Below are 26,213 nucleotides of genomic sequence, written 5' to 3'. Positions count from 1 at the left end.
TCTGTTCCGTGCCTTCATTACTGCGAGAAGTTTGCCTGAACTTCCTGGACCACCATGCTCACCTTCATTACTATGAATCAACTTACAGCGGCGACCGCCCGCTAGCTATGGACATTATTGATATAGTCGACAACGGTGCAGAGAGTAGATTTTCGAAAAGAACACCGATTACGGACATCAAACGCATCATGTCGTCCTACGAAATTCGAAACTCTATCTTGACCATGGCGTTGTGTCCAGACGAGGAAATTATCTTTGACCTCACAAACCGGACAACAAACGTGGATGTGGCCCACATCGCATCGGTCACTACTTGCTTGACTGGTACACACGAGGTCGGTTTCCGGGAAAGAGCGTTTAGTGTCACATTGACAAGTACGAGTACCCTGGCAGCTTTCACCGCTGAACTAAAGATACTCCGCGGACTGCCTCTCGGAAACCCTATGAACATAATCATTCGCTACTATCTGGACAACAATGCCTCCTTGGACGAGGTACGGCTCGATGCTCTCGCGCTTTTGCATGCGACGGGGTGTCGCTACCTATCAAAGCCCGTGTGCATCGAAGTCTACCGCAAATCTGGCACTGCCCCAATCAACAGCTACACTATATCTCTTGAGGATATACGACAGAGCATCCTTCTCTTCATGTACCAGATCTTCAAGAAAAGTCCAGAGCACATGCTAGCGCAACTACCAAGGATCTGGATGAGTGGCAGGGGCGAGGCGCGGGAAGCCGAGTGGGACTTGAGCAAGTGTTCTATTGAGCCGATCGTAAACGAGAACGTTGGCATCAGCTCGACAATCATTCAATCACGCTACGAAGAGATTAAAGGGGTGTTCGAAAGCATGCTCGATCCAGGCAATTTTCCGCCTGACTCTATGGGTGATTCCGCAATACGGTTGTGGTACTAGGTAGGCGATGGAACTTGCTGCATACAGCCTATCAAATTTGAACAAGTCGAGAGTGACTAGGATAATGTATACTTCAAACTAGAAATTGACATGTAGTATACCTAATGCGACATGCATCCGATCGTCTCTTGATGCTAGGTGCTTTGATGAAGACAATAGCGTCATCGCGCCTCATGAAACTAGTACAACTGGAACATTGAGAGGCACTATATACCTTTAGTGTAACCTTTGCTATATTCAATACGTGTTTGGTCTCTCCTCCGAACTGGCTAACCTTGTCATTTGTCACATACACCAATACGTGCATCGAGCATTCGTACAGTGCAATCCAATCCAACTTCGCAAACCTTTCTTCGCTTAGATACAGGGCGTATCATAAGAAGTTCTACGGTTATCGCTATCCATGACGTAGCTCTTTCCATCTCGTGCAGCAAACGGCTGCAGTCTTGGCAGTCGCCCTCTCTCACTCAGAATCCTCGACTCTGCAAGCTTTTCCCACTAGCGACGATTACCCTTCTTTATCCTCTCACACACCCATTTCAAGATACCGATCGCCAGCGATACGGCGACTGAGACGATCCTCGCAGCGTGACAGCGAGCGACATGAGTGCGACACCCGGTACCACAGCCGGTGGCGCGACTCCCGCTACCGTCAGTGACGTAGAATCAAGCGACATGGCTGTCACCAAGATCGCGAAAACGCAAAAAGACACGGAAGCGGCGACTGCAACGTACAACGTTCCGCCGCCAGTATCGCACCCAATCGACCCGAATGCGCCTTCATTGTTGAATCTGCCCGGAGAAGTTCGCAACGCCATCTACGAGGCACTCTTCATTCACGAATATCCTATTCAGATCCATGCGAAGAACCTCAATCGACTCGGCTACCACTCCGGCTACCGCTCCTACAGTATTATCTCCGGAACTGCGCTCCTCCAGTCATGTTGTCAAATCCAGTATGAGGCCACTGGTGTCTTGTACGCACGAAACGTGTTCCGTTTAAAGCTCCCCAAAGATGCAGACGAGCGTAGTGGCACTATTTGGGCTATGGACTGGCTTCGCATAATTGGCAAACAGTCGTCTTCTCTTCGCGTCATCCAGCTTGATGTCAACAACTTGCTCGACGCCGACGAAACCTTAGAAGTCCTACCAATACTGGAGTATACCTGGAAGCTGGAACACAAGGAAATGAACGTTCTATTTGTGGCACCACCCGAGGTGCACAGTAGTATGTCATACTTCCAAAGCAATCCGGAATGGTCCGCCAGCCACATGGCTAGGATTAACAAAAGCTTGAGTACGCTCACCGCTGATCCCTCGAACCTTCTTAGGAAGTATTGGAATTCTAAAATGCTGTTGAGGGTCGGACTCGATACAGATGAATCGGAAGTATACGTTTCATACCGCCATAATAACTCTGGTGGTGGTAACTGGATGACGAAAGGCCGCATGTCAATCGGCGATGAAGGCGAGCTGCGTGTGATCCCGCCGAACAGGAACACAGAGTTTTGCGACCTCATGAGTATATACTCCGTTAGGAAGAGGCTTTTCGATTTGTTCCAGCCCCCAGGAGTTGAACTAACCTTCGACTTGGCGCACCAGACTACGAACAGCAACCTTAGAAGCCTAGCTGGGGTGAATCGTTGGTCACGTCACGAAGCCATCTCAGAAGTCTGCGATGTCAATTCAACCTTCAACTCAGCAACTTCGACGCCGAAATACAACTTTGCGACCGAGCTGGAGAGATTCACAGCCATCCGACTACGGGGTCGCCCACGCTACTTTCATCTGTATTTCGACCTACCGAAGCACTCTACTCTTGAAGATGTTCGGTTCGATGCACTGCTACTTTTATCTGCGATGGATTCGGTCAACCGCAAAGTCCATTTAGAGATCGAGGTACGCCATCCGCTCGATTCTGAGACACCAAACCACTGCTTCACGTTGTCCCTAGACCAACTAAAAGTTGGCGTTCTTCTCTTCATATACGATTTTCTGAAGACCTATCCCAACCGTGCCGATCTTCCGTGCCCTACTATCTGGACAAATGGATTTGGTCAAGCGAAAGAAGCGTCATGGCAAAATGAGCTCGGGTTGGACACACTGGTTAATTCATACCTGGACAACAGTTATAAGGTGACTGGGTGGGTTGATTACAAACTCACGAATGACTGGAATTGGCTGGTCAACAGTCATCTCGGTCCTTGCGTCAAGGGCTCGTTGTTGGAGTTCCTTAGGAAGTCACACAGGTGGGGATATAGGTATGATCTGACGATATTATCGGGATAATTCGCTAATGCGTTCTAGCTTTTCGAATGCGGATTCGAGCTCTCCACTGCGTTTTTGAAGCTCTCGTGTCAAGGGGTTTCTTTCCATCGCACCAAGGACGAATTGGGATACGGTGGAGGTTCAGTGATGACTTCCGTTCCTCTGAAACCCACGTTCCCGCTCCTCGGTCTATCACATGGTTTTATCGTGCTTGTTCTTCATTTCTGTTTTCCCCAGCAACTGGTCCTCTGATCACGGGAAGGAACTTGCCGCACGAAAGCGTTTGAGTTCGTTACCTCTTCATCAGCGAAACTGCAAGCATCGTAGGATGCATGGATGTGTCTAGCTCGATAGCGCAAGCTATATAGCAACCAATTCATACCAAAGTAAGATTCTTGGTTCTTGAAATGAGTGAATATGACCGAGCCGAGGTAGGGGAGTTATCGGATACGTTTGCAGGTGTAAAGTGCTGTCTATGAATGCGATGGTGAGCTTCTGCATGGTCGCACTATATATTGTTATTGGTCTACACGACGCTGACATAGGTTGTGGAGGCGCGTTGCATACGCGGGTGACAAGTATGAACAATGATCGCGGTTCTGATGCTCCTAGAGAATAGGCAATTAGGCAAGCAGCAATGTCGTTGTGGACTCGCATTGCGACGTAGGATGCTCGTGGGCTGCGCGCAGAGAAGGAGTGTACGCGACAACCAATCACAGCACAGCAGACAAGTGATGACGCGTGACGTCATCGTGTCACTAGTCGAAGTCGCGCTTTCTGCCTTTCCGGCGACACCAACGGCACAACAGCTCAGCGCTCACCCGTAGCATCGCCCAAGGCATTTTACTTTTCCTACTTCAAAGGCGAGCGTACAACTATGGTATCTTTATTGCCCTCTTATCACCGGTTCCTCACGCTAACGACGTCGATGCAGGCCTCCGAGCTTCTAGCCGCGTACTGAAGTCGCGCCTCCGGAAAGCATTTCGCTGGCTATCGCCGCGCACACGGAAACGAACCCTTAAGCCATATCTCGTCTACTCAGCTGCCGCCCTCACGAACAAACGCTCGATATCGGGAAGCATGTCCAATGGGTTCTCGCTCGCATCCAATGCCTGGTCCTCGACAAATCCGCCATCCCTGTCAACGTATGGCTGGGGGTCAAGTTCCCATTTCTGGTTCTTACAGAATCTAGCCAGACGAACGTTGCAGAACACAATCGACTTCAGTTCTTTGATGAGGCAGCGCTGACTGCTGTCACAGGAGGCGTCCTCACTCGGATCCTTGAACATGCGTACGATTGCAACCTGGAGAAATGGCTTTGCCGCTACGATATCGTCCATTGCACTGACAAGTCGTCGTCCGCAACACCTCACATAGCGATGCAGACCCCACGCCACGCGGCGGTACCGGATATAGTGGGGCAGGACGAATGTGATCTGGTTGAGTCTATGGGCGCCCGCCAGCATCCAAGCCAGACTATGCCACGAGTCTTCGAAGTCTAGTCGCGGGAAGCGCTTACGGAGTTTGCCTTTGGTCCACGGATATGGAAAAGGCATGTGGTCGTATACCTCGTGTGTGCGAAGCCAGGTGTGTGGGTTCCAGTGTGAGGCCATGCAACCGCGGTCCTCCGAGCGGCAAGGTATAGCCATGGTCATGGATTTCATGAATCCCAGGTTCCTCGACCCAATCTTCGTCGCGAACGCATACGCTACCATGTGGCCGTTGAGACCCGAGAAGCGGAACTCATTGTTGCCGTAGAAGACCTCGGCGGCTTCAGCGCATACTTGCTTGCATGTACGTAGCAAGCCGAGGTTGCGTGCGCCGCGTCGGTCGAACATTTTTCGAAGTCTAGACCCGTTGCGTATTCTTCGGTAATACTCGGTATCCATGTTTCCGGTCTCTGGCCACAGCTCGATCGGCTCATCGAATTCAAGGGCATGCCCGTAGATCATCAGACGGATTTCGAGAGGCATATCGAGGAAGCCGACGTTTTGAGGCTTGTTCTACAGACTTGTGAGTATACTATTATGTGTCCAGATCTATAGGGTACTTACCACAGGCTTCTGGAACTTACGTTCACCGTAGATGTGAGTGTACCGACGGTATGGACGGAGGTCATGATAGGAGTGGACAAGGAACGCACGCTTAGCGTTCAGCTTTTTTATCTTCTCGGCGTGCGCTGCTTGCGCCTCCTGTTCTCGCTTCAATCTCGATTCTTCCTGCTTTTTCCTCTCAGCGCGCGCTATTTGCACCTCCTGCTCGCGCTTCAGTTCAGCTTCTTCTTTCATGATCTCCTCCTGAACCGCTTCCGCCTGCCCGGAACCCTTGTGCATGGTCTCGGCAATCTGTTGCGGCTCACTCGTCTCTGCTTGGGCAACTTTCCGGGCTTTTCGCGCTCGCCTTCTAGCTGATGCACTCTTCTTCTTGCGCTCGACACCCTCGGGTAACACGTTATCTGGAGAAGTAGACATGTCTTGTGTATTTTGCTAACGTGTAGAAATTTTCGGGTTGGTTGAGTGGTTCGTTGAGATCTTGACCAGGGCCCGGAAGCGTGCGGTCATATAAGGGTGCAGTACACTCACGCCAAGTCTGTGCATCACGCATTAGGCTCCTACTCGAAACCTTTAATCGTTTTGGTCGAATTACGCTCGCCACTGGGGGCCAGAGAACTTTCGGCTATTTCACTCAGAGCTTAAAGTAATGGTAGTTCGCCGCCGTACCGAGCATGTTGATTGCTAGGACCAAGCCCATCGATGCCCAAATGCATGGGTACTCCAATCACGCCCATATATTGAGCAAGCCCAGAACCAGTAGTTCTGCCAGGAAAAGATATGTCTGGATGTTCGTTCGGTTATGTTCCAGGCCTGTACCAGACTATCGTCGCTTGCCAAGAGCGCTTCGGCTACGATCACAACATCCCCAGCATGCACCATGTCATCACGGCACAAAAGCAAAGGGGGTGGAACTATACGAATGATGCATTTTGTATTGCAATAACTATCCAACCATCCTCAATTCCCTCCTGACTCTCCGCCCTGACCTCCATTAGTAGTGCAGTTAACCTGACTCTCAATCCCGTCAATGTTCAAGCAAGTGTACTGGTTTGTTCCTGTCGGGCTCGTAACATTGACATTCTCGATGTTGATGTTCGAGCAAACCGCCGGGCTGGAGCAGACCAAGTACCCGACGAGCGGGTCGTACTTCTTGCTGGTCGTGCCGTGGAAGTTCTTGACCGTGATGTCGGAGATGGTGAGGTTGGAGGGGAACTATTATCACGTTAGCTTTCGAACAAGACTTGGTTGGTGGGTAGCAAGGGACTTACCTGGTTGCAAAGCGTCAAGTTCTTCTGACCGTAGCATTGAGTAATCTCAATTGCGTAGTCGACGTTCGAGATGGTCATGCCGTCGTACGTAATGTTCTTGACAGCACCACCACCGCCTCCACCCTGCAGGTCACCAGAAAGAGCAGAAGAAGCACCAGGCCAGACCTTGATACGCGCACCGTCGGAAGCATTCGACATGCTGATATTGTACACGTAAATGTTCTCGACGATATCGACTTCGCCCGGGTACTGGCCCAGAGAACCCACACTAATACCATGGCTACCGTTGCAGATCAGGTTCTGAACAACGATGTTGGTGCTGTTGGGCTTGAACGACACGCAATCGTCGCCGTTGTCGATATGCGAGTTCTGAATCACGATGTTGTCGGAACGATACGTGTCCCAGCCATCCGTGTTCTTAGCGGGGTTCTTGCTCTTGCTGCCGCCGAAGATGTCGATGTTGTCGAAGACCACGTCGGTGGAGTTGGCGACGAACGTGTACCACTGCGGACTGTATCTGAACTTCAAATCGGAGATAGTCGCGCCCTCTGCGCCGATGACACCGAAGAGGATGGGGCGCAGGATGTAGATGTCCTCGGCGTAGAGGTCGTACCAGGCCTGGCCGTTTCCGTCTAGGGTGCCGCCGCCGTAGACGTTGACGTCCTTACCGCCGAGCTGGAAGAAGGTGGTGGCGTTTTGGTAGATTTGCTTGAAGGAGTTTGCTTGCCAGTAGTCTGTGTCGTTTGTGAATTGGATGGATCCTTGGATGTCTTTTTGACGGTTAGCGCCGCGATATCGTAGCCTTTTGAAGGTGACATACCCAGATCGATGCTGTTGAGGAAAGTAAGATCCAGCGCAGTTCCAATGGTGAACTTCTGGTCCTTGGGGAAGACGACATGACCGCCGTTATTGCACTGCTTGATCGCCTTCAAGATGTTTGCGGAGTCATCCTTACCACCACCGAGAGCCTTGACGCTGCAGGTCTTGGTTCGTGGCGGCGATGCCGGGCATGCTTTCTTCGGGTGATAAGGATACGCCGGATGATGTGGCCTCTTCGACGCGGATACCTTGATGCTTCGCTCATCAAGAGGGGTCGAGAGTACCGCTGATGCTTGCAGCAAAGCGCACGTAAAAAGCTCGGTGACGCGCATATTGGCAGACGTTTATGCCGATAATATTAATTGACAAGCTGGGAGTCAACGTCTGTAGCTCACAAACCATCGCGACCCCGACCACCTAATATACCCCCATCACATCATCCCCAGCCGTCCGAGCCGCGGCCTTGGCCCTGGAACTTCCTCAAGATACCCGCTCCCGTAAAATTGGATGGCGCGGAGGAACTCTTCGATCATCCCCTTCATCCTGGGGTCCCCTCACGGCCACAGGTGGCTAAACGGGTCATGGCTGTGGCGCTAAGCCAAGATCAGCGAAGCTTTCCCCACACGCCTGGGCGCTTGGCCAGCGCCATTGGTGGAGTTTCTGCGACCCCAGATTTCCGGTGCGTGCTCGCCCCACGACAAATCGCAAAAGACGGTCTACGGCTTCTACGCGTCAACGGCTGTGTTTCTGGGGTGAGCAGCTGAGTGAACGTGGCGGGCGAAGGTTTTGCCGCGGAACGGCCGGCGTGGTTAAGCAAGTGGTGGCTGCTTGGAAGGGCTGGGCTGAGTTGCGATGCTTTCATCGTGGAGATGGGCTTACCGCGATTACTTATCCGGGCGGGCTCCGGTAATTTCCTCACTGTTGTATACCAGCCCCATCTTCTCCCGAGTTCTTCAACGGTTTTCTGTCTATCCCGTAAAACGACTTGGGTGTATGCAAGAGCATACTTGCGAGATACCCAGAGCCAAGCCCACTGTCTTCGTTCCGTCCCGAAAGCTTAGCAGCAGGATTTCTCTGCCAAAGCGAAGACGTGCGAAAAACTCTCGAGAAGACCGATATTGAGGGACACGACCGTCAAAAAGGTCTAGCAAGTCCTTTCTATCTCCAATCACCCTCAACAGACATCTTAGACACGTCGTGTTGAGATGTCGCCATCATTCGTCTCACCCCGAAGCGTAAGCTGGCCGGAAATACCATGTGAACTCCGAGAACAGGGCCGATACTAGAAGTCATGGCTTGCATACCAGTACCGCGGAAGTGAAATCTGCATCCGCTGAACCAGGGTCTGCGTCATTCGCTTGAGCCTGTCAAGACGTCTGTAGAATTGACGAGACGACAGCTCGTCTCTTGAACCATCGACTACATGTAAGGAAAACCGCGGAAAGAGAGGGAATTGAGTGTGAAATCACGTTGGTGAGAAAGAATGAAAAGCTAGTAGAAGAAAGCATTGCTATGCTACGAAGAGAGATAAGCTCCCAGTGGCGGTAGACCGCCATCGCTATGCAACGATTGAGGTGATGCACTCCATATACATCGTAACGCTACCCAAAACCATGCTATGCAACCCGCAACTCCCCAATACCAACCTAAAGCAGAATACAATCGTACAATACAGAGGAAAAGAACATTGACCAACATTCATTCCATCTCCAAAGCGCCACCCCTATCACCTCCCATCCATGCGATCCACTCAACCAGTATAAGTCCGATATCCCATCCCCGCCGCGTCCTCAAACACACACCCGGCCATACCCATTCCCATCCCAACATCCTCGCGCCAGCCCCCCTGATCCACCGGCGTCCTCGGCTCATCCGCACTCGGACTAGGACTATTAGAAAACAAACCCCCCTCAGGACTCTGCTCAATCACATACGCCGTGTCGCCAATAGGCAAACCGTGTGACAGAGGTTGCGATAAAGAGTGTGCGGACATGGTGCGCGATAGATCGTGGTGGTGTTGCGACATGGGACTACCCGGGTAGGAGCGTGTGGGTGGGGAGAAGAGATCGAGATGAGCGTGGTGGTGTGGACCAAGGACGTTGGCGTTGGGATTATTGAGGGCGAAGTCGTCGGTTCGGGAAGAGGACGACGACGGGTAGCCAAAGTCTACATCGCTTCCGTAGTATGGGCTGGGTGGGTAGGCGTCGGCTGGTACGCTGCGATAATTCGGATCGAAAGCCGCGGGCACAGACCGGGACATGTACTGATCGTTGCCATTGCGATATCCGTCGTGCATTCTTCCACTTCGTTTCATCCTTGCTGAGCGACGCGCAGCTTGGCCGCCCTTGGCGCCGGAGGCTTGTCGCTGGGGCTGTGGTTGCTGGGTTCGGTGGCCGCGCTTGTTGGGCTGCTTGCTGCGGTAGCGGGTTGTGGATTTGACGCCTTCACGGATGGCTTCATCGGTCAGGCGCCACATGAAGCCTTTGCGGGACTCTTCGCCTGGTTGGTCGACTTTCTCGAAGGCCTGGGCAGATTAGTATGTACAAGAGAAGAGAGGTAAAATGGTGAAGGAAGAGGAGACATGACTTACCCCATTCATTGACAGATTGTGTCGGATGCTGTTCTGCCAGCCTTTCGTCTCCGAGGCGCTGGCCTTGTCGGTGTTGGCTTTGAACCACTCGTAGATGTCCCGGAGAATCATTGTATTGTTGGGCGCGTTGAGGAGGGCTTGGTAGATCAGCTGCGCGTAGGGCTGCTCTTTGTCGATGACGCCATCTCCAGAGAGATCGTGGGGATGTCGAGGGGGATCGTCATGAGGAGTGGATGCGCGGGTCAGGTCAGAGTACGGGCTCTGGTAGCCATTGGACTCCTCGACCTTCATATGCGCACCATACGGATGATGGTCGAAGTCGTTGCTTAGCTGCATGAGCTGACCGCTGATCTCATGGTCTGACAAGTCCATCGCGTCAAGGTGGTTCGGCGGTTCGATGTGGTATGCGGTGGGTGGATGTGAATCGGTCATACTGATATCGGCAGGAAGGCCAGAGAGGTCAACGCCGGTGTAGGATCGGGGGCAGCTTGCGTTGGAATACTGAGTCGGGTACGCGATACCGAAGTTGTCGTTGTAGGACAATCCGTTCTCGGCGTAGTTGTAGAAGTCTCCGGTACCAGGTGGAAACGGGTTAGACGCATTGTAACCCGCGCCATTCTGGGTCATGGAGTTGAGGAGGAAGTTGGTCGGGGCAGTCCACTGCATTGGCTCTTGTTCGTCGAGGCTCATGGCAGAGTGCGGGGTAGTGTCGTTGTTGGAAGGTGCAGGTCCCTGATCGGAAGGTGCGGTGAGCGGGACCTCAATAGGCAGCCTGGGGGAAAGAGACAACACCGGGTTATGGGTGTGGAAGGAAAGCGGGGCACAAAAAGCGTCTTTGGAGGGCTGGAAGGGTTCACAAAAGGCGTCTTGAGATGACTGGACGTTGTCGAATTCAGCACCCACGTCTGCGGAGGAAGGCCGATGAGGTGATTGCGCATGTGGCATAGCTGTTGTGTTGTCGGCCTCCCACGGGTCTGGACGGTAGAGATAAGGAACGTATCGATACGAATACGCCAACGTGTTGTGTGAGACCAAGAGACTGGTAGAAAATGAGAGTAGTAAAACGCGATGCTCACAAATGAAGCGGCAGTCAAGACGTTAACATGCTCCGCCATGCCCCGGCGAATGGGATTGCCTGGAAACCTGGTCATTGTCACCTAGACGATTCTTGCGCGGGTTCCTACTGCCAGCACACCTGCAGGCTTGACGCTGCAGCGTCGCTTGTATGGACAAACAAAGGATGAGATCTCATCGCAAGGACGGCGGATCTGAGGACCCTGGCCGCAGGCGCAGCTGCAGACGTGATGTCACGGAGCGACAAGTACCGGTACAGCATCACCGCCCCACGGCCCGAGACGCAGCCTAGAGACCCTCATTGCACTACTCCATCAACCAGTGTGAATGACTCTCTGTACCACCACTGCAGCCAACGATTGCCTGCTTGACACCGGCATACGGGAAGGCGCAGACGTCCACTTATAACATCAACATGCGCATAGAGGTGGCCCACTTGTAACATCGAAACGTCCATCGGCCTGCACGGCAGTCTCCCGCTCTTCGATGTTCCTGCCCGGCTTCGGTGCATGTCCTGGAAATTGTCCGAGAGCAAGAGGCAAGATGTTGTTCATTGTAGTTGTCAGCATACGCGTCCAAGCTATTCTTCGACGCTGTAACAATCATCCTGACATAGGTGACTGCCTCCAAGGACCTGCATTCCTCGTCTGCAAACTCTATCCCAAAAAGGTCATTAACGGCATATGTTCTGCAGGCGCAAGGATGTGACATGATGTGCTGCGCCTGCAAAGAGGCAGTAGGTGAGCAACCGTTTGGGAGCAGACCCCACAGAGGCCTGTAACACGACTTCTACCATTTTTCTTCCGGTGAAGCTGATTCGTAGTCCTTGCCCAAGTAATAGTCATCCGTGATAGGCCCTCGTCACGGCCCTGTCACCGCTCGAAGAGGAGTGTACACCGCCAACGGACCCGAAAACGGAGATGCTGCACGTTGCGAGGATATGAGAGCCGGTAGAAACGTCACCGCCAATGTGGTGGTCACGGGTGATGGCGCAACGAGAGAAGCCTGGATTTGATACTCAAGAAGCACCTATCGATGGAGAGGGTCCTGTGCAACGTCCGCCCTATTTCTTATCCTATCGCGCCGTTTGGTGTAAGAGGGGCCAGGTACAGCGGGGTAGGCTGTGAAGCGTCCATGTCACCCAAAGGGGGCTTAGCTACTTTCGATAGTATATCTGCCACGATGTTAGTGTGATGCCAGTGTGATGCCGTTCCGGTCATGCGATCTTGACATACCTTCTTGAATTGGAAGTGGAGTTGCAAGATGCCCTGCATTGCGTTAGCCACGTAGCTAGTACAGTGAGTATGACTGGACGTACCTTGTCAAAGCTACTCTTGAACCCACGTTCTCTTTTGGCGCTGTAGTCCCATTCCTTGTCGATGATGCGGAAGGCAATATCCTCATAGGGCGGGCCGGCAATGAACCGGATGAGGCACGTGTCGTCTTCACCGGCCGGCGCGAAGGACTGGCCCTTTTTGCGGCCGTTCTCCCGTTCGATCTTGTAGGTGGGTGCTTTTGATTTGTCGATGAGGTCGGGGTAAAAGATGTTGAACTTGTAGCCCTGTACAACCTTTGGTGGCGGGTTGTCGTGATCGTAGTGCGTTTGGTTGTACTTGTTCCATTCATAGCCCATCTGGACGCGGTTGAAGTAGCGGGGTTTCCGGGGCTTGTAGCTGCCAGCCCACTGGGGCCGGGCGGTCGTGACTTCCTCCTCCGCGGTAAAGATTTCCTCGCCTTCCTCCACGCCTCGCGCGACTTCCCTCTCGTATAGCGCCATGGTTGCCTTGGAGTAGTCTTCTTTCTCGACAGGCGCAAATCGTGAGGCGCTCGTTGTTACCGTCTGGCTCGTCGTGGGCTGACTGCTGGTGGTGGTTGGGTCGCTGGATTTGGCCTGTGACGGCACATAGCCAATCTTCTTGATCTTTCCCCTTTCGGTAGCCAGACTCTCCAGGAACGCTTTCTCATCCGTCTGTGGTAGCGCCTTGTCTTCGGCGCGCAGCTTCAGTAGGGGTTGGGGATCGAAGGCTGCATCGTATTCGACAGTCGTTGGCTGCGCCTCGCTCGCCTCATCGGTGCCGTTGAGCATAGCGTATATCCTATTCTGTACAGATGCAGCTGCGTCAGCCTGCTGCTTGCGCAATGTCTGCAGTCGCTCCCGGACAATCTCCTGCGAAACGCGCCGCAGCTTCGCCTTGGCCTTCCACACGCGCAGACTCCGCAGCAGCTGTTCCCAGTAGTCGTAGTCGATTGGCTCGTCCGAATCGAGCTTCTTCTTGACCTGCACCTCTAGCGTCTCCAGCTGTTCGAACGTCTTTGGGGAGAGCAGCTGATCGATGTCGGCGGCCACGGAGCTGGTGCCGCGGGCTTCGGACTTGGAGGATTTGGATTTGCGGCGGATGTCTTTGCAGATTGCTTTGAGGGACTGAGGGGTTAGCAGCGTCTAATATCGCAATGTGTATGATACTTACATTCCAGTAGTCGCGATTGCTCCTGCTCGTCTCGAGTGTGAGGTAATTCTCAATCTCCTTTTCCAGCTCTGCGAGATCTTCATTGTTGAGCCCCTCCAGCACACCTTCCGGATCGACTATGTCGAGCTCGTGATCTTCCACCTCCTCGTCCAGCATCGACTTCTCCGTGGGATCGATAAAGCGCAGCGTGACGGCCAGCCAGTCGATGGGTCGCGCGCGCCCGCCCTTGACGCGCAGTGCCGCCTTCTTCTTGGCCTGCTGCAGCACGAAGCGATCTTCATCTGCCACCCACGCCTCCTCTGCCGCGTTTGTCGACCGTTTCGCAGGGTTGTCGTGTGCTCGTGAGTCGGCTGACCGCTTCGCTGGAATTGACGAGGACGGCGCGTTGCGCTGGGGAAGGCGATTGCGCTCGTTGCGCCAGGGAGGTTCACGTGACGACATACTTCACAATAGGCCGGATTTGTAGTATGGAGATATGTTGTTGAGGTTTGGTCTGGCCGGCGCAGATCGCGAAATCTTTGGCCGAGGCTGGTGACGTACGGCTGCCTTCCGCGCGCGCAGGGATCTACTCCCGATTAGGAACAGTCTTGGCGCGGTTGCCTTTCACCTGCGCCTCACCTACGCTTCACGTGTCAGCTCAAACCCCACAAAGGTCGCGTGTGTCACGCGTCTGCGCTCATCTGCAAACATGCACTCCGTCACTTCATTTATTCCAGGTTGACATGTCGTGTTGGCGCGTGCTGGAGCTCTCCGAGCAGCCTGACGGCAAGCAGATTCCCCAGCTACTCATCAAACCCGCCTTCGACCTGGACTCGTACACAGTCCATCTTACCGATCTCAGCAACATCTGGAGCGAAGAACTCAGCGTAGATGACATCGTCAAGCGGGCTGCATTGGAGCAATCGCCAATCGAAGTCAGCAAACACGACGCGGCGCAGGTTGCCATCCTTCTCGAAAATGTCAAGAAACCCCTACTGAGTGCGGAGGGTTCCATTTGTTGTGTCACTCGTCATGACACGGATGGAATTACTCTACACACCAGTATAGGCCTTCCGGAGCCTCTTGGCCGCCTGACATGGAAATTTCATTTGGAAAAGCGAACATCTGCAGACCTCAAGAACGAGCTCATCCTCCCGCTCCTGGTCTCTTCCCACATCCAGAATGAACGCATTACTGGGCTCATCTTGACAATCGCTGCCAAAGACAAGGCAATGACTCGGCTTGTGGATCAGTTCGACTCCCACGGCTTGGACCTGGCTGCGGCCTTCCCCAGCGCCGGTGGAATCAAGGCGGGACGAAGGAAAGTCAAACGCGAACAAGCGGAAAAGCACGTTCCCGCTTTACGGTTCTTCCACGAGGAAGCATGGCGGCATGATACCGAGCAATTGAAAGACACAAACCTGACTACGCTAGGCTTATTCCAGGAAGCACTAGCACAGAGCACTCCGACAGTACCTTCGGAGTTGAAGTCGGGTCATTTTGAGACTACATGGTGGACTGCTGTACCTACTCAGTTAAGCATGCCGAAAGCCCCAGTCAAAACCAAGGCCAAAACGCCTCCTGTGGCATCAAAGCCAGCAAAAGCAGCTATGGACTCTGGTGATGAGACAGAAGAAGAGTTTGAGACTCATGTGAACTTCAAGGTAAGGGTGTGGAGAAGTACTGTAGTGCGCAATAACTAACACTTTCAGACACGCGAACTCGGCAAAAGGCCAACACAGACTCCGGCGCCATTACCGTCGTCGCCCCTCGACAAGGCTAGTGAGACGGAAGACGACAGTACTGAGGACGATGAGGATCTGGATGCGCCTCCCAAGAGTCAGAGCCAGAGTCTAAGTCGGACCCCACAGAAGCCAACTCGTAGAAGGACGCCCACACCAGAACCTCGATCTGCACCAAAGGCTCCTACACTCCCGGTACAAAAGCCCAAAGCAAGCAGCTTTCGAATAGGCGGGAAGTCAAAAAGATCGACCGAGTCTCCTCCGCCATCGCCGAAGCCCGCAGATGTGGAGCCAGAACCAGAGGTCCTACCGACCAGGGAATCCGTACCTCCTTCTCAGCCCAGCCAAGCGACAACGCCAAAGAAGATCCGAAAGCCGTTTAGAATTGGTGGCAAGGGCAAGAAAGCCGAGGATGGTGCTTCACAACGCGACACGACAGCTTCACCAAGCACCCAGCGCTTCAGAGCAACGCAATCGCCGACTGCAGACCCTCCATCGTCTCCGCCGAGAATGAAGGAGATGACGCCCGTCGAGGAGGTTCACGAAGAGACACCTGAGGAGAAGGCGGAGCGGAAGCGCGCTGAGTTGAAGCGGAAGAACGAGGAGGCAGCGAAGAAGCAGGCTCATGCAAAGAAAAAGAAGAGGTTCTAAGCAGAGCCTTTTCATATACCGCGACTGTCAAAGAATGTCTTCCAATCTATTCGCTAGGGTAATCATGAAGGTCACGAGTTACGGGGTTGGATTTCTCTTTGACAGCGTTGATATCCCACGACTACTCGTATGCTTGTTAAGTCGTCATTGTTTTCACTACTACGTCTCACATGGACAGAGAAAACCGTAAACTATGCACTTGATCTAATCCCGCGTGCGTGGTATTACGCCGGCAAACAATATGCTTGGTCTACTACAATGTGCTCGAGGTAGGGCGAGTTCCATGTTCCTGATTGAAGTCCACCTTCACCTGCGATCGCGCGCTCCTTCCGCGTCCGTCACCTCCGTTTGTTTACCTCGCGCCTGCTAGTCGCGCACCACGCCCAACACCGCGCTCTCTCCCACCTCACCTCCTCCTTCCCTCTACACATCTTTTGGATAGTCGACGTCGACGCTTCCTGCTGGTTGCGGTTGACAACCGCTACCCGGCATCATGTGTTTATATCATTACTCTTACGTCGCGGTCTGTGACCACGCCGAGTTCACCAGAATATCCTACTGCAGCAACGCGATAACACTAGGTTTGCCTAGAACGTAAGCACTCCATTCTCGAGTACTATCTTCCCTTTGCTAATAGTCGCAGCGTCAGTCATTTGCCAGACGACCCCAGTGCAGACGGCAACCCCGACACTCAGTCTGGCTCATCTACTCCTCGACCAGCATCATCCGCCAACAACAGTAGTTCATCGCATTCGCAGTCGCATTCGCATACTCAGCAGCAGTTCCAGTCACAGCATAACAACAACATGTCCACTCTCACGCCGTCTGAAGCTGGCCGCGCGCCGACCTGGGACGCCATCGTACAGGAGCGAGATGCACAGGTCCATCATCAGACTGCTTTCATCCCGCGCTCTGCCCTTCCCGACGGACCTCGTACAAGGCGAGCCAACACTCTCAACGACGCTAGACCTGTATTGGATACACCAGCTTACAGCAACGTCAACATTGATATCCCATTGGATCCGCAGTCTTCATTGCATATGGAAGTCACTCATAATGGTATGGTTACTGAGCTCGTCGCTCGATTTGAGTCTTATGGCGCTTACTCTGACGTCTGCGAAGTATCCCCCGACGAGCCTACCGAGTCAGCTTCCGGTATCGACAACGCCGCTGCACATCAGGAGCAAGTCGAGCAGCAGTACGACGCTTATACCATCGGTACATCAGGGCGCAGTCCCCGCAAATCCATACCCACCCAATGGCTTACGAAGAGTACTGCCCCCAACCTCGCAACGGCGCAGCGTGCAAAGGCGCGAACATCCAAGACAGCATGGGATAATGACTCTCCGGATGAAGTCAAGACACTCCGTGGAACGCGCAGTTCTGTCGATCTCAGTAGAGCTCATGGCAAGGACAGCGCAACATTTCTTACAAAGGAAGCCCTGGCTACGGTTGAAAGCACCATAGCATCGCCGACGTCCCCGCTCAGCCCCAGCAGACTGCATGGCTCTCCAACGAAGCGGCCCTGGAACAGTCCCACTGGATCGCCTCTCCGCAGCAGCGCCCGCCATCAGTCAAGCTTCTCCCTCCGCATGTCGCCGACAAAGTCAACACACCTCAACACCGACTCGATCTCTGCAGGACACTCGCGAGCATCTAGCAGCGTTGCGACATCCACCGGCAGGGCTTCGTTTCACACTGCACAGGGGTCGCCAGTAAGGAGTCCTGCAAGCACGGAGCATAGCTTCCAATCTGCTGCAGAGAACCCTGAAGACCTTGACGTCCCCAGCGTTGACTTGTATGCTGACAGCGATGATGAGCAGGTGCAGCACGAGTCCGGTAGCCCCCAATCTGCGGCCGCGAGAACGAACGCTAAAGAAAAGCGAAAGTCATTGACACCGAGGCTTTCGCTTGTCATTCCTACGCCTCGCCGTGACAATCGTGAAGATTCCATGGACTCCCGCCTTGTCGGCGGTCCGCTGAGTCCAGAATCGCCCACACAGGTGTCTCGCATTCCCCGAGCCGGTACCAGCAGCAAGACCGCATCCCCCGTACGCACCATCAAGCGCATCGAATCTGTCAAGTCATTGCAGAAGAAGATCAAGGAGCTACAGCTAGCTATGCAGATGGATGCAGCCCAGTTAGATGCTATCCAGATCCCCCTACCCGCGACGCCCGCGCCGGCCCCTCTGCGTCATGTCCGCACCGTCGACAGCACCGGTTCAACTCCGATCATCTCGCGAACTTCTGGATCACTCAAACGTGATGGAATGGCTGATTTTGCTTCTGAAGATGACCGAAAACAGTCTACACGCGGCAAAGGTCCTGCAATTGCTGCGGATAACGCCAGCCCAGACCAGCCAGACGACGCACCGGACTGTGATGCTAGCTACGAGCACGCTCAAACGTTCAAGGTCGATGAAGAGGCAGCGCACAACGCCGTACAACCCAAGAACGTGCCATGGGGTGTTCCGACAAGTCTTGCTCATGGTACGACGCTCACACGTCCTATCAGCGTACCCACGATCGTCGTCATGATGGCTCACAATTTGGACATAGGGAACCTGAACCTCAACACCCAACAACACGAGGCTGTTTCCGACTCCAAGAACCGAGTCGATGACGTCGAGAACACGTCTTCATCCAGAGGGCGGAGTGAACGGTATGTACCCAGTGATCGTAATCAAGCAGACAGCGGGCGTTCATCGCAATCTAGTATGGGCTCGGACCTTCGCGCAACTGCTACGGAATTCGTACCTCAGCCTCCGACCACGACCAGTCCGATCGACGCTTCCACGGAGAACACACCTCTCAGTCAATCTCTCGACATAGCCGACCTGCCGGATGCGACGGTGCTCGATAGAAACGGCGTACCTTTCCTTTGGTACATGTACGGCGTACAGTTTGCTTACGAACAGGGCTACCGCAACGGTCGTCCAAAGTCGCCCAAGAAGTACAAGCCGAACAAGAACCAGCGCAAGTCTATCTCCTCTCCAGCCGATGCTGCGCCTTATGCCTCAAAGGCCGTCCCCATCAACAACCCCGGACTAGCGACTCCTCTTTCGGCCGCAGCGAAGCAGCGCATGACATCCGCAGAGCTGATGCCGCCTCCGCCGCTCCCTACTAGACCACGTCAGGAGGAGACTCACCAAGAAAACTACCATCCCAGTTCTAGTCGCATGATGTCACCCCCGCAGATACTCGAGCCTATTCCAAACCAGCCTTTCGCACACCAGCTTAGTTTGATCGAACAGACCGCCAACAGCAACCGCGCCAACAGCAACGCTCCCCGTCACTTTGGCGTTAACCCACAACCCTGGGTTGGTTTCCCATCTGGCCCTCGCAACGCGCACCCTCCCACGTACTACACTGTACCTCGCCATGGTCACCGCAACAACCGTGGCAATGGCCTGTACGGCGGTCGCGGCAACGCTGCCGGTGTCCCCATTGATGCTACCGCCCCGTTCCCCAGCCCCACCGCACCACAGGGCCGACCCGACCAACGCCAGACCTACGAGCCGGCAGCCGTTGATTACTCAGACTACACTATCGGAAAGGAATCTTGTGGTCTGGTCAACATCACTGTTGCGACAGAGCGTGCTGGTGGCGAGCCATGTAATGCATGTGCTCCCGACCATTGAAGGCCCCAGCTGTCATTCGCGAGATGATTGGATAAGAAATTGAATGACGGAATGGACATGGGAGGATAACATAGTTTGGACAGAGAAAGGCTATTGGTATCGTACTGGATACGTCCTTGAGATTGCACATGGCATACGAAGCATGTCTTACCAGGGGACGAATAGGACCGATGGATGGGATTGCTTGAGTAGTAGTTGATAACGAGGAATGAATAAAACGTATATGATCATGACTGTTCGGTAATTAAGCCAAGATCAAGGGTGAGCCTTGCTGTTCATCTCGACATTCGCGTGTTGTCAATGAAGACGTTATGACCTTTCTTTCATCCGGATGCGGACACTAAAGGCAACCTGAGAGGCGCCACACTGCGCATTACCGGCCTCCCCATCGTGATTTTCGGAGATACAGCATACCCATGATGTATTACACTCACAATAAGCTACCTTTCTATTCCTTCGAGACACTCGACAGCGACATCACTCCATGATGCTTGTCTCTCTCATTTCCCTCCTCCTAATCTCCTCACGGCAACTACAAGCCTCCGCAATCCTGTTATCCGACCTATCTTTATGCGCTGTAAGCCTTCCTTCTTTCCCCAGCAACCCCCGACCGCGCCCTCACTCACTTACCGCCATCGCAGGAAAAATGCGTCATAGAAACCATCACCTTCCACGGGTCCAACAACGAATTCTGCGATCTCTATGCACCCATGAACCCCGCGTGTACCTGCTACCGTCGGAATCGGCCCGTTGCTGGCCTAGGGAAATGCGGCGATGAGGAAGTGGGTAGGGATGTGCTTGATGAGGGGTGTGAGGCTAAAGACTTTGAGGACGCGGAGGATTATGTGGAGGGGGTGTGTGGGAGTGGGAGTGTGAGGGGTCGTAATGGCCGTGGTGGTGGTTTTTCGAGTGAGGATACTTCCGTTTCGTCAACGGCATTAGCTGGGGGAACCACGATGTTGGAGACGACGAGTACGAGCGGGCACGATGCTGGGTGGACGGCCGAGGAGACTATGACTACAACTACGTCGCTACAACCTACGCCTGCGTCTTCAGATTCGATGAACGCGGCGGTATCTTTGCGTACTGGGGGCGAGGCTTCTGAAGCCACTACCGAGGCAGGCAGTCAGAGTAGAGCGCATAATTCTGCTCTTGCAAGCACCAGTGTGACAAAGATTACGCCGACTTCTTCCGCATTGCCGCCACAAACACATACATCCGCCCGGCGTCTGTCTCCCAGCGCCAAAATCGCTTTGGCAGCAGGCATACCCTGCGGCGCGCTGTTTTTGGTCATCTTTTGCGCGAGCGTGCGCCTGGTTTCCAAACGGAGGAACGTCACGAAAGTGAAGGAGATCACGCGCAGCCAAAAACGGCCAAATAAGGACGGAGAGAAGGGCCTCGAACGTGAGCTTGACGGATTTGATACATCAAGGCACGAAATGGAGACGGATGGCAATAGGGCTGAGCTACATGTCTCAGTTGAGAGACATGAGATGGCAACGAATGGCAATAGGATAGAATTACATGTCGCAGTTGCCAGGCATGAGATGGAGACGCATGCTAATAGGGCTGAGTTACATGGCGCAGTCGAGTGTTACGAGTTGGATGGACGGGAATTGTTGAAAGATGGTTAATGGGCTGGTGGCCATGTGAAGCTAGGCTCGCTGCGCAGTCTTCCGAAGCGCATACCTAGGTATCGGCTCACCGTCGCCTTATCCAACCGATGCATTATCCGATGCATCCTCTTCCGACCCAAGTCCACGGGCAGCGCTGTCGTCAAATTTAGGCCGGAGTAAATGTCCGCTGCGTGACTGGCGGGCGGGCCGGTCCGCTAGTGATCAGAATCGGGTAGGTGCGATTGGTAAGGAGAAAAGTAGTCACGCGACCGCAACCAAGGTAGACTCTGCGCTTTGACGCACAATATCAGAAGGACTGGAGCTTTTTATTTGGTCGCTGCCTGAGACGAGCTATATGCGGCGATGACTATGCTCATGTGGGGGGTTTGGTATTTCGCCTTTATTAAACTCTGTGTCTTGCTCTTGAAGTGGGTCTGGCGGACAAATGGCAAGAGAGGTATTGCGATGACTACGCGGGAATTCGCTCCAAAAGCACGTGTTGGAGTGTCCTCAAGAAAAGAGTCAGACAGATTTTAATTCTCAACCAGAGTTGAGGGCGGATCTTGGGCTTTTCGAAATGAGCAGGAAAGTGCGAGGTAACAGTATATAAGTGAGCTGAACGCACTTTCTTCTGCTCTCATCGACTTCATCGACCGCGACTACTCATACGACTCTAGTGACTTTATAAGACCACAAATCTGTTAGTGACAACCAAAGCTGCAGTAAGACGCCTACCTCTATTACAACGTTGACACAACACCTTTCTGACCCACCTTGTAGCCTCCACACTCCGCCAACACCCCAACCATCCCAACTGAAACCCAGTCTTGTGGCCTCCACACCCCACCGACACCCCAACTATCCCGACTGGAAGCCAGCCTTGTAGCCTCCACACCTTACCAACACCCCAGGCATCTTGACTGAAACCCAGTCTTGTAGCCTCCCCACCCCACCGACACCTCAACAATCTAGACTGAATCCCAGTCTTATCGTCTCCCCGGTTCAAGATGTCAAACTTCGGCGACAACATGGCGGTAATGTCTACTCCCAGCGCCAACATGGGTGTAATGCCCACCCCAACACCGCCTATGGGGCCGCCATGTTACCCAGACAACCACACCGGCTTTACGGTGGAGCAGCAGAACGAGTTCAGCGAGCGTCTGAACAAACAGGGGCTGCTCCCTGACAAGGTCGAGGGCATTCAGGTACCACGGCCATTTCCCCTTCTGTGGGTACCTGTCACGAGAGCAAGAGAATTGCAGCCAGGATACGATTCGAGGACCGATCTTGTGTATTTCCTCTCGCGCTTCCCGCCTCCTCCGTGGGGTCCTATCTTCGAGGAGTTGCGCCACAAGTGGCAGCGTCCGGACGAAGCCGCTTACTGGGCCAGCCAGCAGCCGCAGATACATGGGCAGCAGCTGGCGGCGAGTTGGCAACAGGTACCATACGCTCATCCACAGCAGGATGAGATGGGTGGCCCTGGTAGTCACAACGCGCAGATGCACGCGCAATACTGTGAGGCAAGGAACGCGGAGGAGACACTTGCTGCCGCGCATCGAGCAGCGGAGAAACGGCGCCGGGATGACATGGCGATGGAGAGGGGAGACAGCGGTGTCGATGTGTTGGGCAGGAACGATGAGTCCGGGCTTGAAGAGACTTTGCCGCCCGACTTAAACATCGATCCAGCTTTGCTCGACATAGGATACTGATGGTAGTGGACTGTGTTTGCTGAGTGATCTTGGAACACCACATCACACCGCGAGCCATCGGAGTTGAGCAGCGATCCGATATCTGGCTTCGACTACCGCGACCCTAGAAAGCGAAGAAAGTGGACAAAAAAGACGCGGTCGATAAGACTGGCTGAGCTGGAGAGATAGACCACGCGTACGGAAGGTTGCGCTAGAGTACTGTTTTATTACGATGGTTGCATACATACTTTTCATAGAATTACAACTTTGACAACCCATCCTTTGCTGTCCACCCGACGCGCAAGCTCGCACATCCTCATCGCAACACCACACGCGTTGAAACATGGAGATCGCGACGTGAAATTACTATGTACTGACGTCGAATAGGCGCAGCGCGGTGGTCCGTTCTTAGTGCGATGACGATTTACGGGGGCACTGCCCGCTAGGTGGCAACCTGCAGCGTGATCACCGAGTGCAATTCCGCGCGATGCCGATGCGATCGGACGATGCCAATGTCCGGATGTGCGGGCGTGTATATCGTGTGTATCGTTGAGAAGCGATGGAGAGCGATGAAGATGCGTAACGTTGTGGGAGAGCGATGCTCGATATCGGAATGAATTATTGTGTGCGACAATGCACGTCACAACGTCATGACAGGCTCGAGGTCTGGAATCCGCTTGCACGCCAACACGTGATAGCGCGCTTGGCGTTGAGGCGGAGCGCTCGGACAGCGGAATTAGCGATGAAGCCTCTTGGAGCTGGTGCCAACCTCTCCAGACCCGCGTCCCCTTTGCCTCCAAACCTCCATCGTCCAGAACCCCAATGTCTCGCATTCAATGGTGTCCTCGCAAAATGAGGTGGGTATCGTTACCTACCCGGCTACTGTCAACATAGCGACACTTGTCATCTTCTTCCTCTACCTCCTCGTCTCCATCTGGCTCATCATCCGCCAGGGCCTAGGCCACAGCTCGCCATGGATCTGGCTCACCCTGCTGTCCATATGTCGCCTCACGCAGGTGTCGCTCGATTTGGCAGCCACGACCAAGTTTCCGAAATTTTCAGCGCCGAACACGACCCTGGAAAGCGGTGTTGCCATCCTCACCACCATGGGGCTCACGCCGTTGTTTATGGCCACCAGTAGCTTGCTCAACACGACCACGCGCCCCAAGGGCCGACGCATGCAATGGATCCTGCTCATGGTTCACATCCCGCTCATCATCTCCTTCATTCTTATCGTGGCGGGCGGCATCGATCCGGATTCTCGAGACGGACCCACTTTTGCAGCGACGGAAGCCACTAAAGCCGGTGTTTCGCTCTACTTGGCGTGTTTCCTCGTCCTCATCTGGTCTACCACGGTCATCTCAGCGCGTCTCTACCTTGCCGACAGGGACGAGGTGCGGATTCTGACGACTGTCGTTATGAGTCTGCCGTTCTTCGTCGTCGATGTCGTCTACATGATGTGCTTCGCCTTTGAGCGATGGCGTGCCAACGAAGGTAGCGATGGTTGGAAGAGCATGCGCTTCAACGTCATCAGTGGTAACGTAACTCTGCAATTGTGCATGTGAGTATCATCAATTTCATGTTGTGTCTGTCCCATCTGCTAACGTCTGTAAAGGCAAGTTATCATGGAATGGATCATTGTCGGGTTGTACCTAGCCCTGGGTCTTGAACTGCCTAGCAAAGCTGTAAGACTGCGACGGCAGATTGAAGATCAAATGGACCAGGCTAGGAACATTGACGTGGACGCATGGCAAGAGACGGTGTTGTGGAAGTTGCACGACAGCGTATCGCGGCTTGTCGCTGCGATGATCATGCCGGCTCTACAGTTCGCGCACTGGATGCTGGGAAAGATATTGCGATCCGGACAGCAGAATACGCCTTGAGGTGGGCAAGAATCATTGCTCATCAACATCGACATCAGGATACAACTATCCTAAGAGCGCGTCTGCTACAGACTAGTGACGTCACGAACACCAGGTGCCGCCGACTACTTACAACGAGTTGCAGGCTCGGCCTTCGCCCCAAGACCACGATGGCACCTCGCTACAATGTCCATTGTATCAGCCGTTGCATCCATCGATCAGTTCTACTGAGGCAGTTCTCTTAGCCTTTAGTCGTGGCGAACTGCGTCTAGATCCGGCTATCGCGGCCCGCCTATAGCACCCCTGTGCCCACAATTCGCGATGCGAAACACCAAAGTCCGCCACCACGCGAACGCGCTCCTCCTTCCCCGTTCCGAGTCGCGTCGGCTTTTTACGAGGGACCGGCACATTGTCAACTGTGAAGAAAGGAAGGCTGCAGATTGGAGGAAGCGCCACAAAAGACGGTAGCGAAAGAAGGTGGCGGCGCGACGGCTGAGAAGTACACATAGATTGCAGCTCATCACTAATGCAATAAATACAAATCATGATGGGACGACAGCTCCTTGTTCTTTTCGAAATCGCTGACAGACCCGTGCAGGCGACATCACGAGAGGTCACGTCTATGCCATGCGCCTGCAGGATCAGCTAGACCTCATGTCGCATGATGCTGCATACAGACTATTGAACCCCAACAGCTAGATAAATTGTACGACAATGTCTACTTTGACCTCTGATAGTGTTTTGCAGAACGCGACACGCGTCGTAGCTATCTCATGTGTCGATGCACTGTCGCCTCTCCCACTGCTCCGGCCGGGCATGAATGAGTCTTACCCGTTTCGCTCGCCTTCTTCGCGCTAATCGTTATATAAAGCCCTCTCAGTGATTATGCTTCCTGTCTTCTCCATCACACAAACAATTACTGTTTTACCAAAAAGATTAACGCCATCCACGATGTTCGGTTTCCGGCGGCTGAAATGTACAATGCTCCGCTCCATGAGATTACGCGAACGCCACTTTGGTGGAATAAAAGTCCAAAGATCTACCTAAAAGTCAAGTCTACTTCTGGCCATGTCCGTGGGGTCGGAATTAAAATCAAGACTCTTTTATTCCATGTGGTTGTGTGCGTCATCCTTACCTTTGCTGTAAAGACTTCTTCGTCTGTCTTTTTTCCTTACTCTTACACCAAAATGCCGAGATCTTCACTCCAAAATTCAGACATCTTCCAATTATGTGTTCTTCTCATCGTTCAGTCGGTTACTTAAAACGCGGAGCACACCCTGTTATGAAATCGAAAAGCGCTTGTGATACACACCTTACGACTTTGCTGGATCAACCCCACGGTCCTACATCAAACTTTACCAATGGCACTACCATATGGCTGCCGAAGTCTGTTCTCTTTCATTTTACATGATGAACAAAATTTCTCATGTCTAGGAACCTTGAGAAGACATTTAAAGATTCGACACGGCTAGATCCATGTTTAAAGCGTAGCGAAACCTCAAAATCACGACAAAGCAGAAGGATGTCATTTTGCGCAGAGAAACGCGATACACGCGATAAAAGCACAGATGCTAATCGA

The 26,213-nt window shown here is 53.4% G+C and overlaps 10 protein-coding genes across 10 annotated transcripts; 6 read left to right on the top strand and 4 right to left on the bottom strand.

The window, feature by feature from the left end:
• Positions 1-188: 188 nt before the first annotated feature.
• Positions 189-914, top strand: J4E88_007225 (uncharacterized protein; the record flags this gene model as incomplete). Its single annotated transcript, XM_049400846.1, has 1 exon — positions 189-914. The coding sequence occupies one exon, from the start codon at positions 189-191 to the stop codon at positions 912-914; it is 726 nt and encodes a 241-aa protein (XP_049253158.1).
• A 603-nt stretch (positions 915-1,517) lies between these two features.
• J4E88_007224 (uncharacterized protein) lies at positions 1,518-2,877 on the top strand (the record flags this gene model as incomplete). The annotated part of the gene is made up of 3 exons (XM_049400845.1): positions 1,518-1,521; positions 1,543-2,813; positions 2,869-2,877. The coding sequence occupies 3 exons, from the start codon at positions 1,518-1,520 to the stop codon at positions 2,875-2,877; spliced, it is 1,284 nt and encodes a 427-aa protein (XP_049253157.1).
• Positions 2,878-4,216: 1,339 nt separating this feature from the next.
• J4E88_007223 (uncharacterized protein) lies at positions 4,217-5,909 on the bottom strand (the record flags this gene model as incomplete). Its single annotated transcript, XM_049400844.1, has 3 exons — positions 4,217-5,185; positions 5,237-5,637; positions 5,903-5,909. 3 exons carry the CDS (start codon positions 5,907-5,909, stop codon positions 4,217-4,219), a joined length of 1,377 nt encoding a protein of 458 aa, XP_049253156.1.
• Positions 5,910-6,193: 284 nt separating this feature from the next.
• On the bottom strand, positions 6,194-7,655 carry PGX1 (Exopolygalacturonase; the record flags this gene model as incomplete). The annotated part of the gene is made up of 3 exons (XM_049400843.1): positions 6,194-6,448; positions 6,505-7,274; positions 7,325-7,655. 3 exons carry the CDS (start codon positions 7,653-7,655, stop codon positions 6,194-6,196), a joined length of 1,356 nt encoding a protein of 451 aa, XP_049253155.1.
• A 1,536-nt stretch (positions 7,656-9,191) lies between these two features.
• On the bottom strand, positions 9,192-10,603 carry J4E88_007221 (uncharacterized protein; the record flags this gene model as incomplete). Its single annotated transcript, XM_049400842.1, has 3 exons — positions 9,192-9,206; positions 9,254-9,847; positions 9,914-10,603. 3 exons carry the CDS (start codon positions 10,601-10,603, stop codon positions 9,192-9,194), a joined length of 1,299 nt encoding a protein of 432 aa, XP_049253154.1.
• Positions 10,604-12,143: 1,540 nt separating this feature from the next.
• Positions 12,144-13,896, bottom strand: J4E88_007220 (uncharacterized protein; the record flags this gene model as incomplete). Its single annotated transcript, XM_049400841.1, has 4 exons — positions 12,144-12,161; positions 12,223-12,255; positions 12,306-13,409; positions 13,456-13,896. 4 exons carry the CDS (start codon positions 13,894-13,896, stop codon positions 12,144-12,146), a joined length of 1,596 nt encoding a protein of 531 aa, XP_049253153.1.
• Positions 13,897-14,177: 281 nt separating this feature from the next.
• J4E88_007219 (uncharacterized protein) lies at positions 14,178-15,827 on the top strand (the record flags this gene model as incomplete). Its single annotated transcript, XM_049400840.1, has 3 exons — positions 14,178-14,451; positions 14,503-15,098; positions 15,147-15,827. 3 exons carry the CDS (start codon positions 14,178-14,180, stop codon positions 15,825-15,827), a joined length of 1,551 nt encoding a protein of 516 aa, XP_049253152.1.
• Positions 15,828-16,633: 806 nt separating this feature from the next.
• J4E88_007218 (uncharacterized protein) lies at positions 16,634-19,468 on the top strand (the record flags this gene model as incomplete). The annotated part of the gene is made up of 1 exon (XM_049400839.1): positions 16,634-19,468. One exon carries the CDS (start codon positions 16,634-16,636, stop codon positions 19,466-19,468), a length of 2,835 nt encoding a protein of 944 aa, XP_049253151.1.
• Positions 19,469-22,142: 2,674 nt separating this feature from the next.
• On the top strand, positions 22,143-22,793 carry J4E88_007217 (uncharacterized protein; the record flags this gene model as incomplete). Its single annotated transcript, XM_049400838.1, has 1 exon — positions 22,143-22,793. The coding sequence occupies one exon, from the start codon at positions 22,143-22,145 to the stop codon at positions 22,791-22,793; it is 651 nt and encodes a 216-aa protein (XP_049253150.1).
• Positions 22,794-23,608: 815 nt separating this feature from the next.
• Positions 23,609-24,655, top strand: J4E88_007216 (uncharacterized protein; the record flags this gene model as incomplete). The annotated part of the gene is made up of 2 exons (XM_049400837.1): positions 23,609-24,333; positions 24,388-24,655. 2 exons carry the CDS (start codon positions 23,609-23,611, stop codon positions 24,653-24,655), a joined length of 993 nt encoding a protein of 330 aa, XP_049253149.1.
• Between the last annotated feature and the right edge of the window lie 1,558 nt (positions 24,656-26,213).

The sequence above is a fragment of the Alternaria novae-zelandiae genome (genome assembly GCF_023758075.1).
Source record: "Alternaria novae-zelandiae strain BMP 2774 chromosome Unknown scaffold_15, whole genome shotgun sequence".
Classification (NCBI taxonomy): Eukaryota; Fungi; Ascomycota; class Dothideomycetes; order Pleosporales; family Pleosporaceae; genus Alternaria; species Alternaria novae-zelandiae.
This window is presented reverse-complemented; position numbering and strand designations above follow the sequence as displayed.